This window comes from Rattus norvegicus, chromosome 1 (assembly GCF_021556685.1).
Source record: "Rattus norvegicus strain SHRSP/BbbUtx chromosome 1, alternate assembly SHRSP_T2T, whole genome shotgun sequence".
NCBI classification, from domain to species: Eukaryota; Metazoa; Chordata; class Mammalia; order Rodentia; family Muridae; genus Rattus; species Rattus norvegicus.
This window is the reverse complement of record NC_141534.1, coordinates 105,583,593-105,598,907: the sequence shown is the minus strand read 5'-3', so window position 1 is coordinate 105,598,907 and position 15,315 is coordinate 105,583,593. Positions and strand designations below refer to the sequence as shown.

Genomic DNA, 15,315 nt, shown 5'->3' with positions numbered 1-15,315 from the left:
GCTACTCCATTGCTTTTTCTTCCCACCCTTGTTCAAGAAAGAATCTCACCCTAGGTTCACATGGTAGAGGGATACCCAGCCTTCCATACTGGACATGAGAGACCATAGAGTGAGTCATAGGGATAAAGAGAGACCACAGCTGAGGAGTAGGGCATGGCTGGGTGCATGGGACCATACCGGACAGTAAGCAGAATCAGGCTGAGAGAGAAGGGGAGGGGAAGAGAGAAGCGGAGGAGGGAAAGGAAGATGAGGGAAGAAGGGTAGAGAGGAGGAAGAAGGAGGCAGGATAAGAAATATAAAGAAAACTGGGAGGTAGGGTGGAAAGGAGAAAAGGGGGAAGGGGAGACAGAGGAGGCTCTGGGGAGGAGGCATGGGAGGCTCACAGAGTAGGAGCCAGGGGAGGAGGAAAAACAACACTCCCAGCCTTAGGCTTAAAGACTTCTCCCTCAGCCAAGATGCCCAAGAGGAGCTGCAACCAGCTTGGGGCAAGCAAGAAGACGTGCAGATGAGGTCACCTCTAGGGGGCGGGGCGGACACATTCCCAAAGCCCACACCCTGGACAATACTTGGCAGTGTGTGAGAGCTCCTAGGTTGTCCCTTTGTGTGTCTTAGAGGCAGCATGTGCTTGGGCAACTCACAGTAATGTGTCCTACTGGAAAGCTTAGTTAAAGCTCCTCCCCCAGGCCCATCAGGAGCCTACAGTATAACCCCAGTTATAATCCATTCCCCTGGCCACCAGGGTGTTCCAAAGAAGTGGCTGGAAGCTGGGAATGTGAACTGTGGACTCCCTCCGCTTGGACTTCTGCATAGCTTTTCCCCTATTGGAACTTCATTTTCTCTCTATTAAGGAAGCCCAGGCACCATCTCCCAAGAGGACAAAGGGATCTGAGGGCAGACAGCAGTGAGCAGCAGTCTGAGTCCCACAGAAAAATGACCCAGATGAAGCTCATCTCAGCATGAAGCTGGGCAATGCTGAGTGTGGACAAGGTAAAGAGACATGTGGACATGGGAGACTTCTAGAACAGCTTAACCTTGGGGGTCCAGGGTGTCTGTAGGTCTACGATGGAGACCTGAATTGGGGGTTCTGAGGGATCTGAAGCCCCAGAGTTCCAGAGTCCCTGGAGTCAGGTGATTCCAGACAACTCTAACACTTTGGGCTCCGGAGTTTCTGAGGACACAGGTAGACAAAATATCCTAAAGTCTGAAAGCCCATGTTCTGAAGATTTGTGTCCTCTATGTTCAGGGGGACTGAGCCAGCCCTACAGGTTTGTCTCATAAAGACAACAGCTTCCCAGACCTAGGGAGGGACGGAGCTTGTAACTGATGTCATGATTGGCTGTGTGACCTCAGCTCAGTCCCTCCTTCTCAAGGGACCTTCTCATTATTGAGGTTCTAGGCAATTTTTCAAGGCCCTCTGGGGGTTCTGAGACCCCAGGAGCCAGCCACAAATACCAGAAGCCTTGGATCATCTGTATGATGTCTCCTGGCCCAAATATAGAACCTAGAGGCCAAGCTCCAGATCCAGGACCACCTCATAATCCAAAGAACAAGACCCTGAAACCTAATTGTTCAGTGTGTGCTCCACAGCCTACACTGCAGTGATCCACAGACAGAAGCCAAGCTGACTTGGGTCTGTTGAGATAGCATTTCTCCATTCCTCAGTCTGCACAGCCCAGGCTGGCCTTAACCTTCCATCCCTTCCCATGCCTACCTCCTTAGTGCTGGGATTACAGTGAAAAGCCTTCTGATACTGGGCCTGGTGCATGCAAACTCTGGTCTTGACAGGGGTCGGGGGGTTGTTTTGTTTTGCTGTTGTTATCTTAAACAAGTCTCATATCCCAGGCTAGCTTCAAGCTCATTTAAGTAGGCAAACATGTCCTGAACTCCTGACCCTCCTGCCTCACACCTTCAAGAGCTGGGATTGCAGGCTTGTCCTATCCTATGTGGTTTATGTGGTGCTAGTCAATCAAGTATAAGAGGGAGTGGAGGGGCAGAAGGGGAAGGAAGAGGAGGAGAGGGAGGAGGAAGGAGAGGAGGAAAAACAGATTAAATCAGAAGAAGGAAAAGATGCAGAATACAAGCCTGGGACAGCAAAAGTTATTCTCAGTTCTGAGCCCAGGATGCAGCTGACTGTAGGCACTGGACCTCAGACTTCAAAAGTAAACCATCATAGGGACAAGGCTCAGTGAACAAAGTGCCTGTCATGCAAGCCTGAGAACCTGAGCTCAGTGTCATCCAGCACTGGGAAGATGGAGAGGTGGGTCTCTGGGGCTGACTGCCCAGATAGCCTGGGTCTATCAGGAAGCTCCAAGCCACACCAAGATAAAGACTCTGCTCAAAAGACAAGGTGGCGAGCTGGAGAGAAAGCTCAGCAGTTCAGAATACAAGCTGCTCTTCCAGGGAACCCAAGTCTGGTTCCCAGCACCCATGCCAGGTAGCAACCAGCACAACCTGCTGTAACTCTAGTTCCTGGAGATCCAAAGCCTCTAGCCTGAGGGGCACCTGCACTGGTTCACAAGTTCACATATGCAAGACACACATAAAATATAAAAATAAAATGAATAAAACTCCCTAAGTCTCATTTGGGAGACACCCAGACTTAATATCTGGCCTCCATATGCACATGGGCATGTGTGTGAAAATTTAATATATTTTAAGGAATAAAAGTTTAATTAGTCAACCAGATGGTGGTGGTGCACACCTTTAATCCCAGCACTTTTCAGGCAGAAGCAGGCAGATTTCTGAGTCCAAGGCCAGCCTGGTCTACAGAGTGAGTTACAGGGAATCCAGGGATACACAGACAAACCTAGTCTTGAAAACAAACAAAAAACAAAAACAAAAACAAAAAACAAAAACAAAACAAAACAAACAAAAAAAACAAAACAAAAAAAAGAATTAAACTCACACTCTATACTTCAAGTCCTGACAACCAGATCCAAGCCTCTTCCAGTTCATATTCCAGTCCATATGCTAACATAAATCCAGATGCAGGGTGGCATGGTGCAGATACCTGTCTTTCCAGCCTTTGGGAGGCTGAGGCAGACGGATCTCAAGTCCAGATTCATATCAGCAAGACCCCGTCTCATAACAACAGAAAGAACCAAAGCTCCAAAAGTCTCTCCCGGGTCTGAGAAGCACGACGTTAACAGTCAGCGTCCACAGCTACCCAGAAGCTCTGGCTCTGTGCTACACTGTCCTCTGGTTTCTGCTCTTTCTCTCCTGTCCCCTCCCTCTGAGGGATCTGCCCCTGGGTGGAATTTCTCCTTGCAGACTCAGAAAAGGCTTCAGACTAATAAATGCTCATTAGAAGGACCTAGTCCCACATCCCACCAGTCACCATGGCGTCCAGCCTGTAAACCTGACCATCCACTGCCTCTCTCTCCACTCTACCCAGCCCCACCCCGAGACCCAGGCTGGGCTAGGAGCTTATAAATGCAGTTAGTCCGGTGTCTGTCCCCCTTTGGCATCTTAGCTGCCCTGGATGTCACTGGAGGACCTGGAAGGGTGAGATCTTTGAGAGAGAACTTGGGAAAGTGGGTGGAGCAGAGAGGGGACCCTACAAATGCTTTGGTGTCCAGGAGGCAAATATTACCCTGGATGATCAGGGGTCATGGGTTTGGGGTCTTCTGTGTCCTTTTCCTGTTACTTCAAACTGAATTTGAACCAAGAGAATGTCTTGAAGTTTCTAGAAAGAACCTAGGCTGATGGGGTAGGAAGGGACAGGGTGAACTGGGAGGACGTCCCTGAAAACAGTTGCCATGGAGCCAAGAACACCGTCAGCAGGACAATTCAGTTCAGAACCACCTCCATAATGTGTCCCACGCTGGGCAGAGCTGGGGACAGGAGGGTGTGACCTGACTCCATCCTTCTTGAAGAAAAGGAGTGGGGAGCAGCCAGATCTCAGTATCTGCAGTCACTGCTACCATGCAGGGGAAGGACAAATGCCATAGAATCTTGATGACATCGCCTCTGGATTACCATGTCTTGGTCTTCCAAGGCTTGCATAGTCTTTCAGGATGAGTTGAAAGAGGAAATAGCAAGATGAGAAGGACTCAAATTCACTCCCCCAAACGTTCTGAGGTCTCTCCATGGGCCAGACTTGAACACTGGGTGGTATATGGGAATCTAGGGTCAGTTTGGTGGGATCTGCTTAGAAGGAGTTCTCAGTCTGATGAGGAGACACAACAGAGAGTCTGGGGATGGAGAGGAGGACAGAGAAGGTCAAGAGTTTGGACAAGCTATGCAGTCTGGGAGTGAAACTGCAGGCTGAAGTCCAGCACTGGCTCTGCCTAGGGCAAGGTCACAGAGACCCAGCTGGGCAGGGTGGAAGAGGAAGAGGAAGTTCATCCTTTCTAAGTACTACTGAGGACATGGGACTTTATTTAGAGGCTATCCGAAGTCCATGGGAGGCTTGATAGGAGAAAGGAGTGCTCATCTCTGCTCTAGAAAGGCAGATGGGATAGTGAAAGTCATTCAACACCTGAGAGCCTAAGGCATGAAGGTGGAGAGTTCAAGGCTAACCTGGGTAATTAGTGGGACACTGCCCCAAAATGAATAGTAAAAAGAAGGTTGGGCATGGGTGGTAGAGGGCATTTCTAGAATCCACCAGTAAGGGACAAGGAGTGTCTGTGGCTCAGTGCAGCTATTCCGTTTAGAGCAGAAGAGAGGAAAGAAAGAAGGGAAGGAGAGAGGTAAGCTCTCTAGGGATATGTGTATGGGGTAGACTACAGGAGTACTAAATTAAAGAGGACCCATGGGGGAGCTGGATGGAGTCCTGATCAAGGGCAATGGGGATGAGAGAGAGACCCAGAGGCTATTGAATAACACTGGGGTCTGCCAATTCTGGAAGGCACAGAGGACCCTCCAGAGATAGTGACCAGGAGGGAACACAGGTTGAGGCCGCGGAGATGGAAGGCAGATCAGTAAAGTAGATCTTAGTCAAGCATCATGCTGTGTAACTGTCCTCTCAGTAGTCAGGAGGCTGAGGCTGGACAATCATGAGTTTAAGGCCAGCCTGGGACATGTAGAAAAACACTGACAAAAGAAAAAGAAAAAGTGTGTCCTACAGAGAGGATGCACTTCTGTCTTCAGAAGGGTGATGGGGACAGATGGATCCAGTCTTACCCCAGTCTTTGTCATGCCCCTCAGATCTCTAAGACCTGGACCTTCCTCTACAATGTGGCTTCTCCTTGCTTTCATCTTGCTGGTGTCTGCAGGTGAGGGGCATCAAAGTCAGGTACTGGTCTGATCAAAGAGGGTGCCCCTTTCCCCAGAGTATCTGCACCCTGGAACCTGCCAGCTTATACTTCACCCACAGACCCCTATTTCCTTTTCCATCTGAGCCACCAGCTAAATGCCCCTGAATCCTCAATCCTGAGTCACCAGAAGTTCTGGGCCTCCTGAGCCTTTAAACCTGAGTTCTCAGGATGGTCTTTCTTGCTGTGTAACCTTGGGGAAACTCTTCTACCTCTCTGGATCTTGAGAGCTTTATAACTATGACAGTCATGGTGATGTCCCAGTCACATCGTGTAGATGACATATGGGACAAGCAATCTGGATGGTTGAGACACCAAGAGCTCAGGACATAGGTTTGAATCCTGCAGCTTGCAGTTCCCCAACACTGCAAGTCTAGTTTCCCAACCCTAGGAAGGAGGCAAGTAACCTCCCTAAGAATCCAGTGTGGTTCTCTTTGAGGTGTGTGAGCATGATGGGACAATTCAGACACTCCAGGCACAGTTATTCCCACACATCGACCATGTGAGGCAGAGGGCTTGGGGCAAGCCCAGTGGATACAGCACTTACTGTGTAAGCATTTGCTTTGTAAGCATGGCTGTGTGAGTTTAGATCCCCAATACCCACAGGGAAAGCCCAGCTGCATGCCTATAAACTCCAGAACTGAGAGGTGGAGTCAGGGGGATCCCTGGGGCTTCCTGGCTATCCAGTCTAGCCAGTCTCTAAGCTCCATGATTAGTGAGAAAACCTGTCCTCCAAGATAGGTTTCGAACTTTTGAGATGACACAAATGGTACCTGCTCTCAGGCCTAAATAATGGGGACCCACACTGTGGAAGAACGACCACTATTGCATTTCTTTACTAAGGAGCAGGTTGGAATCAGGGATGGCAACTAAACCAAGGTCACCCTGGGTGACAGGACAAACACAGACCAACCTCTGTCACACATCTTGTGGAAATTTTCAATGTAACCTGATGCTTTCTGCCCTGCAGAAATCTGGAGGGGTGTCCATTAACAATCCTCCTGTTCCACACATGACCTCTGCCCAGGGCTCTCAGCCCTCCCCCATGTTGCCCAAGCCTCCCCTTGGGCTCTCCCTGGGCTCTGCCTCAGCTGTGTGCTGCACCCAGCCAGAGCCTCCACCCTCCTCCAGCTGGGACCGGCTGGGTGCAGCTCAATGCCCAGCTGTTCAGCCAGTGTCCTCCTCCACAAGGCAAACTCACCTTTCCTCTGTTAAGCGCCTCAACTGCCACATCAGCACTCTCACAAGGAACAAAGGGACTGAATGTACTCCAAGCCATCTGTTCTCCTCAGTGAGAATCCCTGATACATTGCATTGTGCCACCATCATTATTATCTCTGAGGCATCTTGCAACAAGGACTACCCAAGTTGCCTGCTGCCCACCATTGTGTGTGACTTTGTTGAGGTCGGTGGCACAGACTACTAGGTAAAAGGAAAGAATGGGATGTATCCTAGCTTGATTCGCTGTTGCTGTGATAAAATACACTGGCCAAAAGCATCTTGGAGAGGAAGGAATATATTTAGGTTGCACCTTATACTTTGACATTGAGGGAAGTCAGGGCAGGAAATCAAGGGTGAACCACAGCAGAAACCATCGCTGGCTTTCGCACTGACTCCTGTTCAGCTAGCCCCACATCTGTCTCTCTGTCTCTGTCTCGCTCTGTCTCTCTGTCTCTCCCTGTCTCTCTCTCTGACTCTCCCTGTCTCTGTCTCTGTCTCTCTGTCTCTCCTTCCTCTCTCTCTCCCTCTCTCTCTAATGTTAATGAGTGCTTCCCCTGCATGTTTGTCTGTCTGTGCATCACAAGTGTGTGTAGTACACATGAAGGTCAGAAAATGGCCTTGTTGTTGAAATTACAGATGGTCTGAACCACCTGGTGGGTGCTGGGAACCAAACCTGGTTCCTAGACAAGAACACCCAGTGCTCTTAATCAGTGAGACATCTCTCAATTTCTTACACAGCCAAGGCAAATTTGCCTAGGGATGGTGCCCACAGTGGGCTGGATCCTCTGACATTTGACCAGCAATCAAGTCAACTTCCCACAGACATGCTTGGGCAAACTCTCAATTGAGATGCCTCAGAGGATCCTAGGCTGTGCCAAGTTGGAAGCTGAATTCAGACAGAATAAGACAAGTATGGTTCCTTGATTTTTCTTTGCTTTGGGACAGGGACAATGCTGTGTTTAGCCATGGATGAAGTTCCAGGATCAGGTAGAATCATGGTGAGGTTGAAAGTGGGATAGAGATGTGGGCATGGAATAGATTTTGTGGTCTGGGAAGGCATGGAGGCAGGGAGTTTATTTTGACTCAGGATGGGGAGATATTGTGGTTGGCATTGGATGTCATAGGTGAAAAATAAGCAATGATCAGTGTTGGGTTGTTTTTAAAGAGCACAGCTTTAGTTTGGCTTTCAATGAGGACAATATTTAGATTTTGGAGGGCATCTGATTTGAACCAAGTGGGGCTGGGTACTGAACATGGGGGACTGAGTTCTCTTGGGATGTGTTGAATCAGAGGAGGCTTGGATTGGTTTGGGCTAATGTTTGAGTTCCTGGGCTGAGTTGGCTCAAGATTTCATTGATGAAAAGTCGTGGTTAGTTAGAGTAAGGGCAAGAGTGGGTTGGTTGGTAGAGTTACCTGGCCTCCATCTCCAGCACCACAGACAACAGGCAGGGCGGCGCACACCTGTCGCCCCAGCACTCAGGAGGTTGAGACAGGAGGAGCAGGTGTGCATCCTCTCACTACATGGAATGAAATATTGAGGAAAACCCCTCCCCATGTACACAGGGTGACTCTGGAGGACCCTTGATCTGTGGGGGTGCCCCGAAGGGCATTGTATCCTGGGGTGATGTCCCCTGTCATACTACCACCAAGCCTGGAGTCCACACAAAAGTCTGCAGCTACATGGAGTGGATCTGGAAAAATATGAGAAGAAACTGACTCATTGGCCCACCATCTATGTCCCTCAAGGACCACCTGGGACACTGACTAAGAATCTGCCTCATTCCTACCTGAGAAAGCTGAGCCCCTCTGCATATCAGCATACACTGTTATCCAGGGTCACTCCCCTCCTGATGTCATCTGCTTAGCATGAAGAAAACAGAGTTGGTAGGGTGGTAGGGTGGATCTTTGATCCCAGCACTCAAGAATCAGTGGCAGGTGGATCTCTGATTTTGAGGCCAGCCTGGACTACAAAGTGTGTTCCAGGATAGCCAGGGCTACACAGAGAAACCTTCTGTTAAAAAAGAAAAAGAAAATAGTGCTGATCCAATTTTCTCTGTAAGGGTGTGACGTTCTTTCATTAGGGGTATTGTGGTAAATAATATTTGGGGGTTTCTACATCACCTTAGGCCATTTAGTTCCCAAATAAAAGACTCAAAACCTTTATAATTTCAGTAAGCCTTAAAGCACTACACTGGGCAGACATCAGCCCTCTATGCTCTTTTGTCTACTTCCCTCTCAATAACCCTGAGATGTGACTCTCCATGTTCCACCTGGGCCGCTCCTACTGCAAGGGGCTGGCCGTCATGAACATGCGCTCATGAACCACCTACCCAATGACTACTTCTTCCTTCTCCCATATCCTTTTCTTCTTGTGGTCCCTGTCTGAGACCCCAAGCCTAAAATCTGCTAAGCCTGCCTATCTCGCTTCTGCCTATAGGTGGTAGGCATCTTTATTAACCAACCAAGGATAACTTGGGAACAAGGTTTGTACAACAAAAGTTGGTACATGAGGATCTACTGGTCTTGAATCAACCAGGTCTTGGGGTACAGAATTTTGCAATGAATATAAGCAGCACTAAGCCAAAACCCTATAGGGCATAATGGGAAATGTGTGGAGGACTAGGATACAAAGTCTCCTGTTGCATGTTACCCAAAGACCCCTTCCTTGGGAGATGGTACACGGCTTCAGGTATGGCTTTGCTCTTTTGAATTAAATGTGGAATCACGGATCAGGGGTGTGACCTCGCTCATCCTTGGTTTTCCCATCTGTGACCTAAGTGACCACAACACATGTCTCCTAGGGTGTCTGTGAGGATTAAATGAGCTGTGCTTCTTAGCCAATCAGAACTGTGTCTGGCACTTTGTCCACACTCATGAGCTGTGTACCCCAGTAAGAGGACCTAAATCTAGATTTCCAAGATTCATCATTAGTTCTAGGATTCCCGGTGGCCAAGCCAATAAGGGAAATGTTCTCTTTGCCTTGTCTGCGTTGGTGACACACAATACAGGCTTGGACATGGTGAGCTGCCTTGCTGATTGCATCCAGGTCTCAGGGTTGAAGCCTGTGGCTTTACCATCAAGGATACAGGAGTCCAGTTTCTGATTCTCTTCAGAGACCCCAACCTGTGATTCTTAGGATCACTGAATGTTGAAACCTTTGATATTGATCATTGAAATCAACAGATTTTAGATAACATTGTTTTTATTGCAGGCCTTTATTGTGTGGGTGAGAGTGGCTGTCACAGGACATATTTCAAGAGTTGGCTTCCTTCTACCACTCAGGATTGAATTTAAAGGACGTCAGGCTTGGTAGCAGACACCTTACCCACTGAGCCATCTGGCCAACCTCAAAATATTTACTTATATATTTATTCCCTCCTGTCAGTCAAGGATGACCTTGAACTTCTGATCCTCCTGCCTCCACATCACACATGCTGGTTCTACAAGCATGCACCACCTCACCTGGTTTTACACACCACTGTGGTTCAAACCCAGGGCCTCGTGCATTCTAGGCAATGAGTCCACCACTTGGCCTGCATCCCAATCCTACTCATCCCCACACACACTTCTTTTGGAAGACAAGGTCTCATGTAGCCTGACCTAGAACTTGTTCTGTAGCTGAGCTGACCTTGAACTTCTGATCCTCCTGCCTCCACTTCCCAAGTGCTGAGGTAACAGGTGTGACCACCATGCAGGCCCTGTGGGCAAAATCTTCCACAAGGTAGGCAGTTAGTGCAGATCTTTTGGCTTTTGAAGGATGGGACCTTGAGTACCCTTACCTAGGAAACAAGAGAAAGTCATTGACTACAACACTGTTCAGGGCATGTGACACTCCCCAGGAATAACCCAAATTCTCATATTCTAGCTAAAGAACGGTCAGGCCGTGGTAATGTGCACCATAACTTCTATTTATCTTATTTTATTGCTTTGTTTTGAGACAGCTCTATATATAATGCTGGCTGTCCTGGAATTCACTATGTAGACCAGGTTGGTCTACATCACAGATTATTAGGGCCTAAAATCACAGAGATCCTCCTGCCTCAGTCTTCAAAGTGCTAGGATTAAAGGTGTTCATCATTATACCCAGCTCCCAAACTTCTAATAGGAACAATAAAATCAGTGATCCAGAATCCAGAGTCAAAGAAGGCAAGATTTTTGGCATTCATAAATAAATAAATAAACAAATAAATAAACAAATAAATAAATAAATAAGTAAATAAGTAAATAAATAAATAAAAGACGCACGTCTGTGGGGAGCTTGCAGACTTCTTGACTGTCACTGGTCCAAAGAACTTTTTTGAAGTGCTGATTTCTGAGGATCATCTTGGCCTTGAGGTGCAGGACCTTCCTTACAGCTGTGTTTTGGGGGTCACATGCTCCTCCACACACCTATCATACCCCTTCACTATCACCCCTGATCTTGCCATCTGGCTTTGGTCCCCAGAACATGAACAGGTCCAGGAGCAGCAGGCCCTTCCCCACCCAATCTCAGCCCTGGGAATGTATCCAGGGTGACCTAGGGCCTACTGGAGAGCAGATTCAACAGGGCCCTCCCCTCCCCCAGATATGAGGGTAAGAGCATGGAATCCACCTCCGTCAGCAAGGGCAGGGCATTGGGCAGCATCTGGGTGCCAACAGGGCAGGGGTGGGGCTGGGGGGAGAATGAGGAGTTTTTAAAGGCTCCCCAAGGACACTATACAGGTCCAAGATCACCACCTGCTTCTCCTGGACACCTGATACCATGTGGCTCCAGATCCTGTTCCTCTTCCTGTCCGTGGGACGAATTGGTGAGACGGGGGTAAGCAGGCATGGTCAGAGCCCTGACTCTCATGCTGCTTTTGGCCTTGGACATCCCTTTCCCCTCTCCCCTGGCCCCACCAACATTCTAAAGCTCCACCTGCTCCTCCCTCTCTGCCCCTGCACACTGCCAAGTCCCTCATAGTCCTCTCTCCCATGCCAGGCCCCTGCCCCCCCATTTTCCAGAACTTTCTCCTCTTCCTTAGCCACCTGATCATGTCTGAGCTTCTCCAGTCTTTCCAAAGAATCTTTCCAACCCCTGATGAATCTTAGGACCTCGGTTTCCCTCTATTTTGTTGTTTTCCCTAGAGCCTAAGATTCCAACCCCTAAGTCAGGAGCTTGCCCAAATCCCAAACTAGAGCCCTTGGCTGTCCAGCAGCTGTCAGCCTTCAGCTGTGCTCTCCACATCCTGACAACTGGTCCCCCATCTTCTCAAGTTGTTCAGTTTCTATCAACAGTTTCACTTCCCAAATTGGCTTGTGACATCAGATGAGTTCCCCAACCCTTTCTGGTGTGGAGGATCAGCCTATGTCCCTTCTAGATGGCTTTTTGGTTAAGTCTGGTTTTGGCAGGAGTAGTCAGGTTGCAGAAGCCAGTCTTGGACATCAAGTATCTTCAATGATCACTTGGATAGGGTCTCACTGAATGGGGAGTTTCCCTTTAGGCTAAATGGCTGTCTGGAAGACATCAGGGGACTCCTACTGCTTCCAATTCTGGTGTTACAGGTGCACACTGCCACACCTGACCTCTTACCTGGGTTCTGGGGAGTTCAGCTCAGGCCCTAATACTGTAGCAACCAAACCATCTCTGCACAGCTCTTGGGAATAAGCGCTGAGCTAGTGTCACTGGCCCATGACAATCCTCCTGCCTCAGCCTTCTCTGTGCTGGGATTACAGATAAATGATTGTCAAGCTTCCCTGTATCCAAACACAGTGCTTTGGCCCCCTCTTCCCTCCCGTGCTGCCCACTCTCATCCACAGGCCTCTTGTTCTTTCTAGCCCCACCAGCTCCTGTCCTGTCTCTCTGGAACCCCACTGCACAGCTCTAGTTCCCATTCTCTGCAGGACATCCCAAGACCCCAACACCTAACACTAGCACCCCACACCAACTGGGTCCGCCTCTTTGCCTCACAGTGGTCTGACTTGCTTTGACTCCTTTTCCACCCCTGTGCTGTCTTGAGGCTGCGTCCAAGAGAACCCTGAACCTCACCAACACCCTGACCATTTGCCCCTGCCCACTCCGTAGGAAGCAGGACTGTTCCCTCACATCCCCCAGAGTCTCCTTCTCCCACTGCTTGTCCAGACTCAAACTATGTTCTTAGGGAGCCCCACTCTCTTAGGTATCATCTCCACCACAGACCCTAACAGGAGCCCACACCCAAGCCTCGACCCTGCCCCTTTGATCTGGAAACCCCTCATTCTCTCCCATCCCAGCTGGTCACTTCATGCCCAATCCAGAAAACCCCAAGTCATCCCCAAGCTCCCGTTTCTGGATTCATTTATTCCCTCAAATCTAGTTTTCAGGGGCCTCACCCTTTCCAGAATTCCCAAAATCCAACCAAGGCCCTGATGTCTTTTCAAGCCTTGGAGTCTTTAAATGCCAAAGCCTCTTGGCCTCTGATTTCACTCTCATTGGACTAAGAATAGACTGGAACCCCCTCCCCCCATTGCCTGCCATCCTGTAATGTGATTTCTGCTTCAGGAGTTATCTCTGTCCCCACAGCATTGATCTCCCTACAGAGGATCAGCCATACTTGAGTCCCTTCCCCACATCCTCTGGCCATGTCCCAGCCCTGTCTAACTGTGTCCCCCAACACTACAACCATACACGTATCTGTTCCAACCATACCCCCACCCCCGTTTGCTCCTTACAGATGCTGCACCTCCTGGCCAGTCTCGGGTTGTTGGAGGATATAAATGTGAGAAGAATTCCCAACCCTGGCAAGTGGCTGTCATCAACAGATACCTCTGCGGGGGTGTCCTGATAGACCCCAGCTGGGTGATCACGGCTGCCCACTGCTATAGCCAGTGAGTAAGGGAGGGGACAGGAATGACTCCAGGACAGGCTGTGGTACTGAATGGCAGGAGAGTGGGACGGGCTCAAAGTCTAAAGAGGTCCAGCGGGGCTGGACCCCTGGCCTATCCATGACCTCCTGGGTCTCTTTGCTCCTCTCTCCAGGCTTGTGTTCATGTTCTGGTTCTTTCTTTTCTGCCTTGTTGTTCATATGTCTCCTGCCTTCATTCACATCTGAATGTCTCTGTGGCCATCTGTCACTCTGTGTCTCCTCCCCCGGTCTTGGTCCATCTCAGTCTGGGTCTGGGTCTCATGTGTTCTCTTTTATTACTACTGACAATACTGGAGAACAGGCCTAAAGGACACTAGGATACAAAGTCATGTCCCTGAATGTAGGGTGTCCCTGAATGTAGGGTGTGAGAGAAGTCCTCACTCTCATCAGAGAAGTTTGGCCTTTAGGATCTTCTGTCCATTCACAGGACACAGGGAAGGGCTGGTCAGAGCTGGATCTGGGTGAGGTAACTGAGTACAGAGGGAGAGCAGGATGCTGGCAGTGGGGTAGGGGAGTTAGGGAAGGGGAGCTCAGACTTGGGCTGTGGGCCAGGCCTTCCCCACTGGAGAAGTTCAGCCCAGTTCCATCTGCACCTGAACAGCTCTCAAGTCCTCCTCCTCCTCCCTGTCCCCTCTTCCCTTGTCTTTTGTATCTGTCTCTCTGTCTCTAAATGTGTTTGTATGTGTGTGTGTGACTGTCTCTGTGTGTGTATGAGACTTTCTGTGTGCATGTGTGTGTGTGTGTGTGTGTGTGTGTGTGTGTGAGTTTCTGTCTGACTCTCTTCTTTCCTCCCTCCCTCCCCACCCCCTTTCCCTGTACTCTGCCCAATCTCCCTGGTTGCCTCTTCTCATTCAATCCATCTCCTTCACTGCCCTCAGCAATTACCATGTTTTGCTGGGCCGAAACAACCTATTTAAAGATGAACCCTTTGCACAGTACCGGTTTGTCAACCAAAGCTTCCCTCACCCTGACTACAACCCATTCTTCATGAAGAACCACACCCTATTTCCTGGGGATGACCACAGCAATGACCTGATGCTGCTGCACCTCAGTGAGCCTGCGGACATCACAGATGGGGTGAAGGTCATCGATCTGCCCACTGAGGAGCCCAAGGTGGGGAGCACCTGCCTTGCCTCAGGTTGGAGCAGTACCAAACCCCTTGAGTGTAAGTCTAATCTAGGAAACACAGCTGGGTGTGAGGGGGAGGCAGAAAGGACCTGGCTGGGGTCTGCTCACCACCCTCTTGTCTCCTGGTCCACAGGGGAATTCCCTGATGATCTCCAGTGTGTGAACATCAATATTCTCTCTAATGAGAAGTGCATCAAAGCCCACACACAGATGGTGACAGATGTCATGCTGTGTGCAGGAGAGTTGGAAGGAGGCAAAGACACTTGCAATGTGAGACAGCCCCTCCCTGCAGAGAGGTGAAGGGATGAGAGAGGGAATTGAGATTCTCGATTCCCACTTCCACACCCTGTCTAAGCAGATGCTTCACTTCCTTCCTTATGGAAGTGATGTGAGTTGGGAGGGGAGGACCCTGCAGCTGGTACTATTCCTCCTTTTGACTTGGATTCAGGGACTGGCCTGTCCACCCTTTACTCCCCTGAAGAGATGGCCTCCCAAGAGCTGGGTTCCCTTCCCTACTGGCCAGAGCTGCCTCTTAGAGTCTCCCTGTGTCTTCCCCCTGAAGTCAGTTCCAGGTTTTCAAGTAGAACCCAACTGCCAACTCCTTCTTATTCCTGTCCCTCTCCTTCTTTCAGGGTGACTCAGGAGGCCCCCTCCTCTGTGATGGTGTGCTTCAAGGCATCACGTCCTGGAGCTCTGTCCCATGTGGCGAAACCAATAGGCCAGCTATCTACACCAAACTTATTAAGTTCACCTCCTGGATAAAAGAAGTTATGAAGGAAAACTCCTGAGTGTCATACTGTGCCCTGGTCTCAATAAAACCCACCATGCAGCACACATGTTCAAGTTCT

At 49.5% G+C, this 15,315-nt stretch overlaps 1 protein-coding gene across 8 annotated transcripts; it reads left to right on the top strand.

Annotated features, from left to right (window-relative positions):
- Window positions 1–588: 588 nt before the first annotated feature.
- Window positions 589–15,303, top strand: Klk1c12 (kallikrein 1-related peptidase C12). Of its 8 annotated transcripts, XM_087654456.1 has the most exons (7): window positions 743–987; window positions 5,149–5,216; window positions 11,178–11,274; window positions 13,148–13,301; window positions 14,218–14,504; window positions 14,601–14,737; window positions 15,100–15,303. In XM_087654456.1, exons 5-7 carry the CDS (start codon window positions 14,327–14,329, stop codon window positions 15,253–15,255), a joined length of 471 nt encoding a protein of 156 aa, XP_087510582.1. In that variant the 5' UTR covers window positions 743–987; window positions 5,149–5,216; window positions 11,178–11,274; window positions 13,148–13,301; window positions 14,218–14,326; the 3' UTR covers window positions 15,256–15,303. The 8 variants fall into 8 exon arrangements, with proteins under 8 accessions (XP_087510562.1, XP_087510566.1, XP_087510553.1 ...); XM_087654436.1 differs by lacking the exon at window positions 11,178–11,274 and having other exon boundaries at window positions 589–987; XM_087654427.1 differs by lacking the exon at window positions 5,149–5,216 and having other exon boundaries at window positions 678–987; window positions 11,178–11,263.
- The last annotated feature ends 12 nt before the right edge of the window (window positions 15,304–15,315 follow it).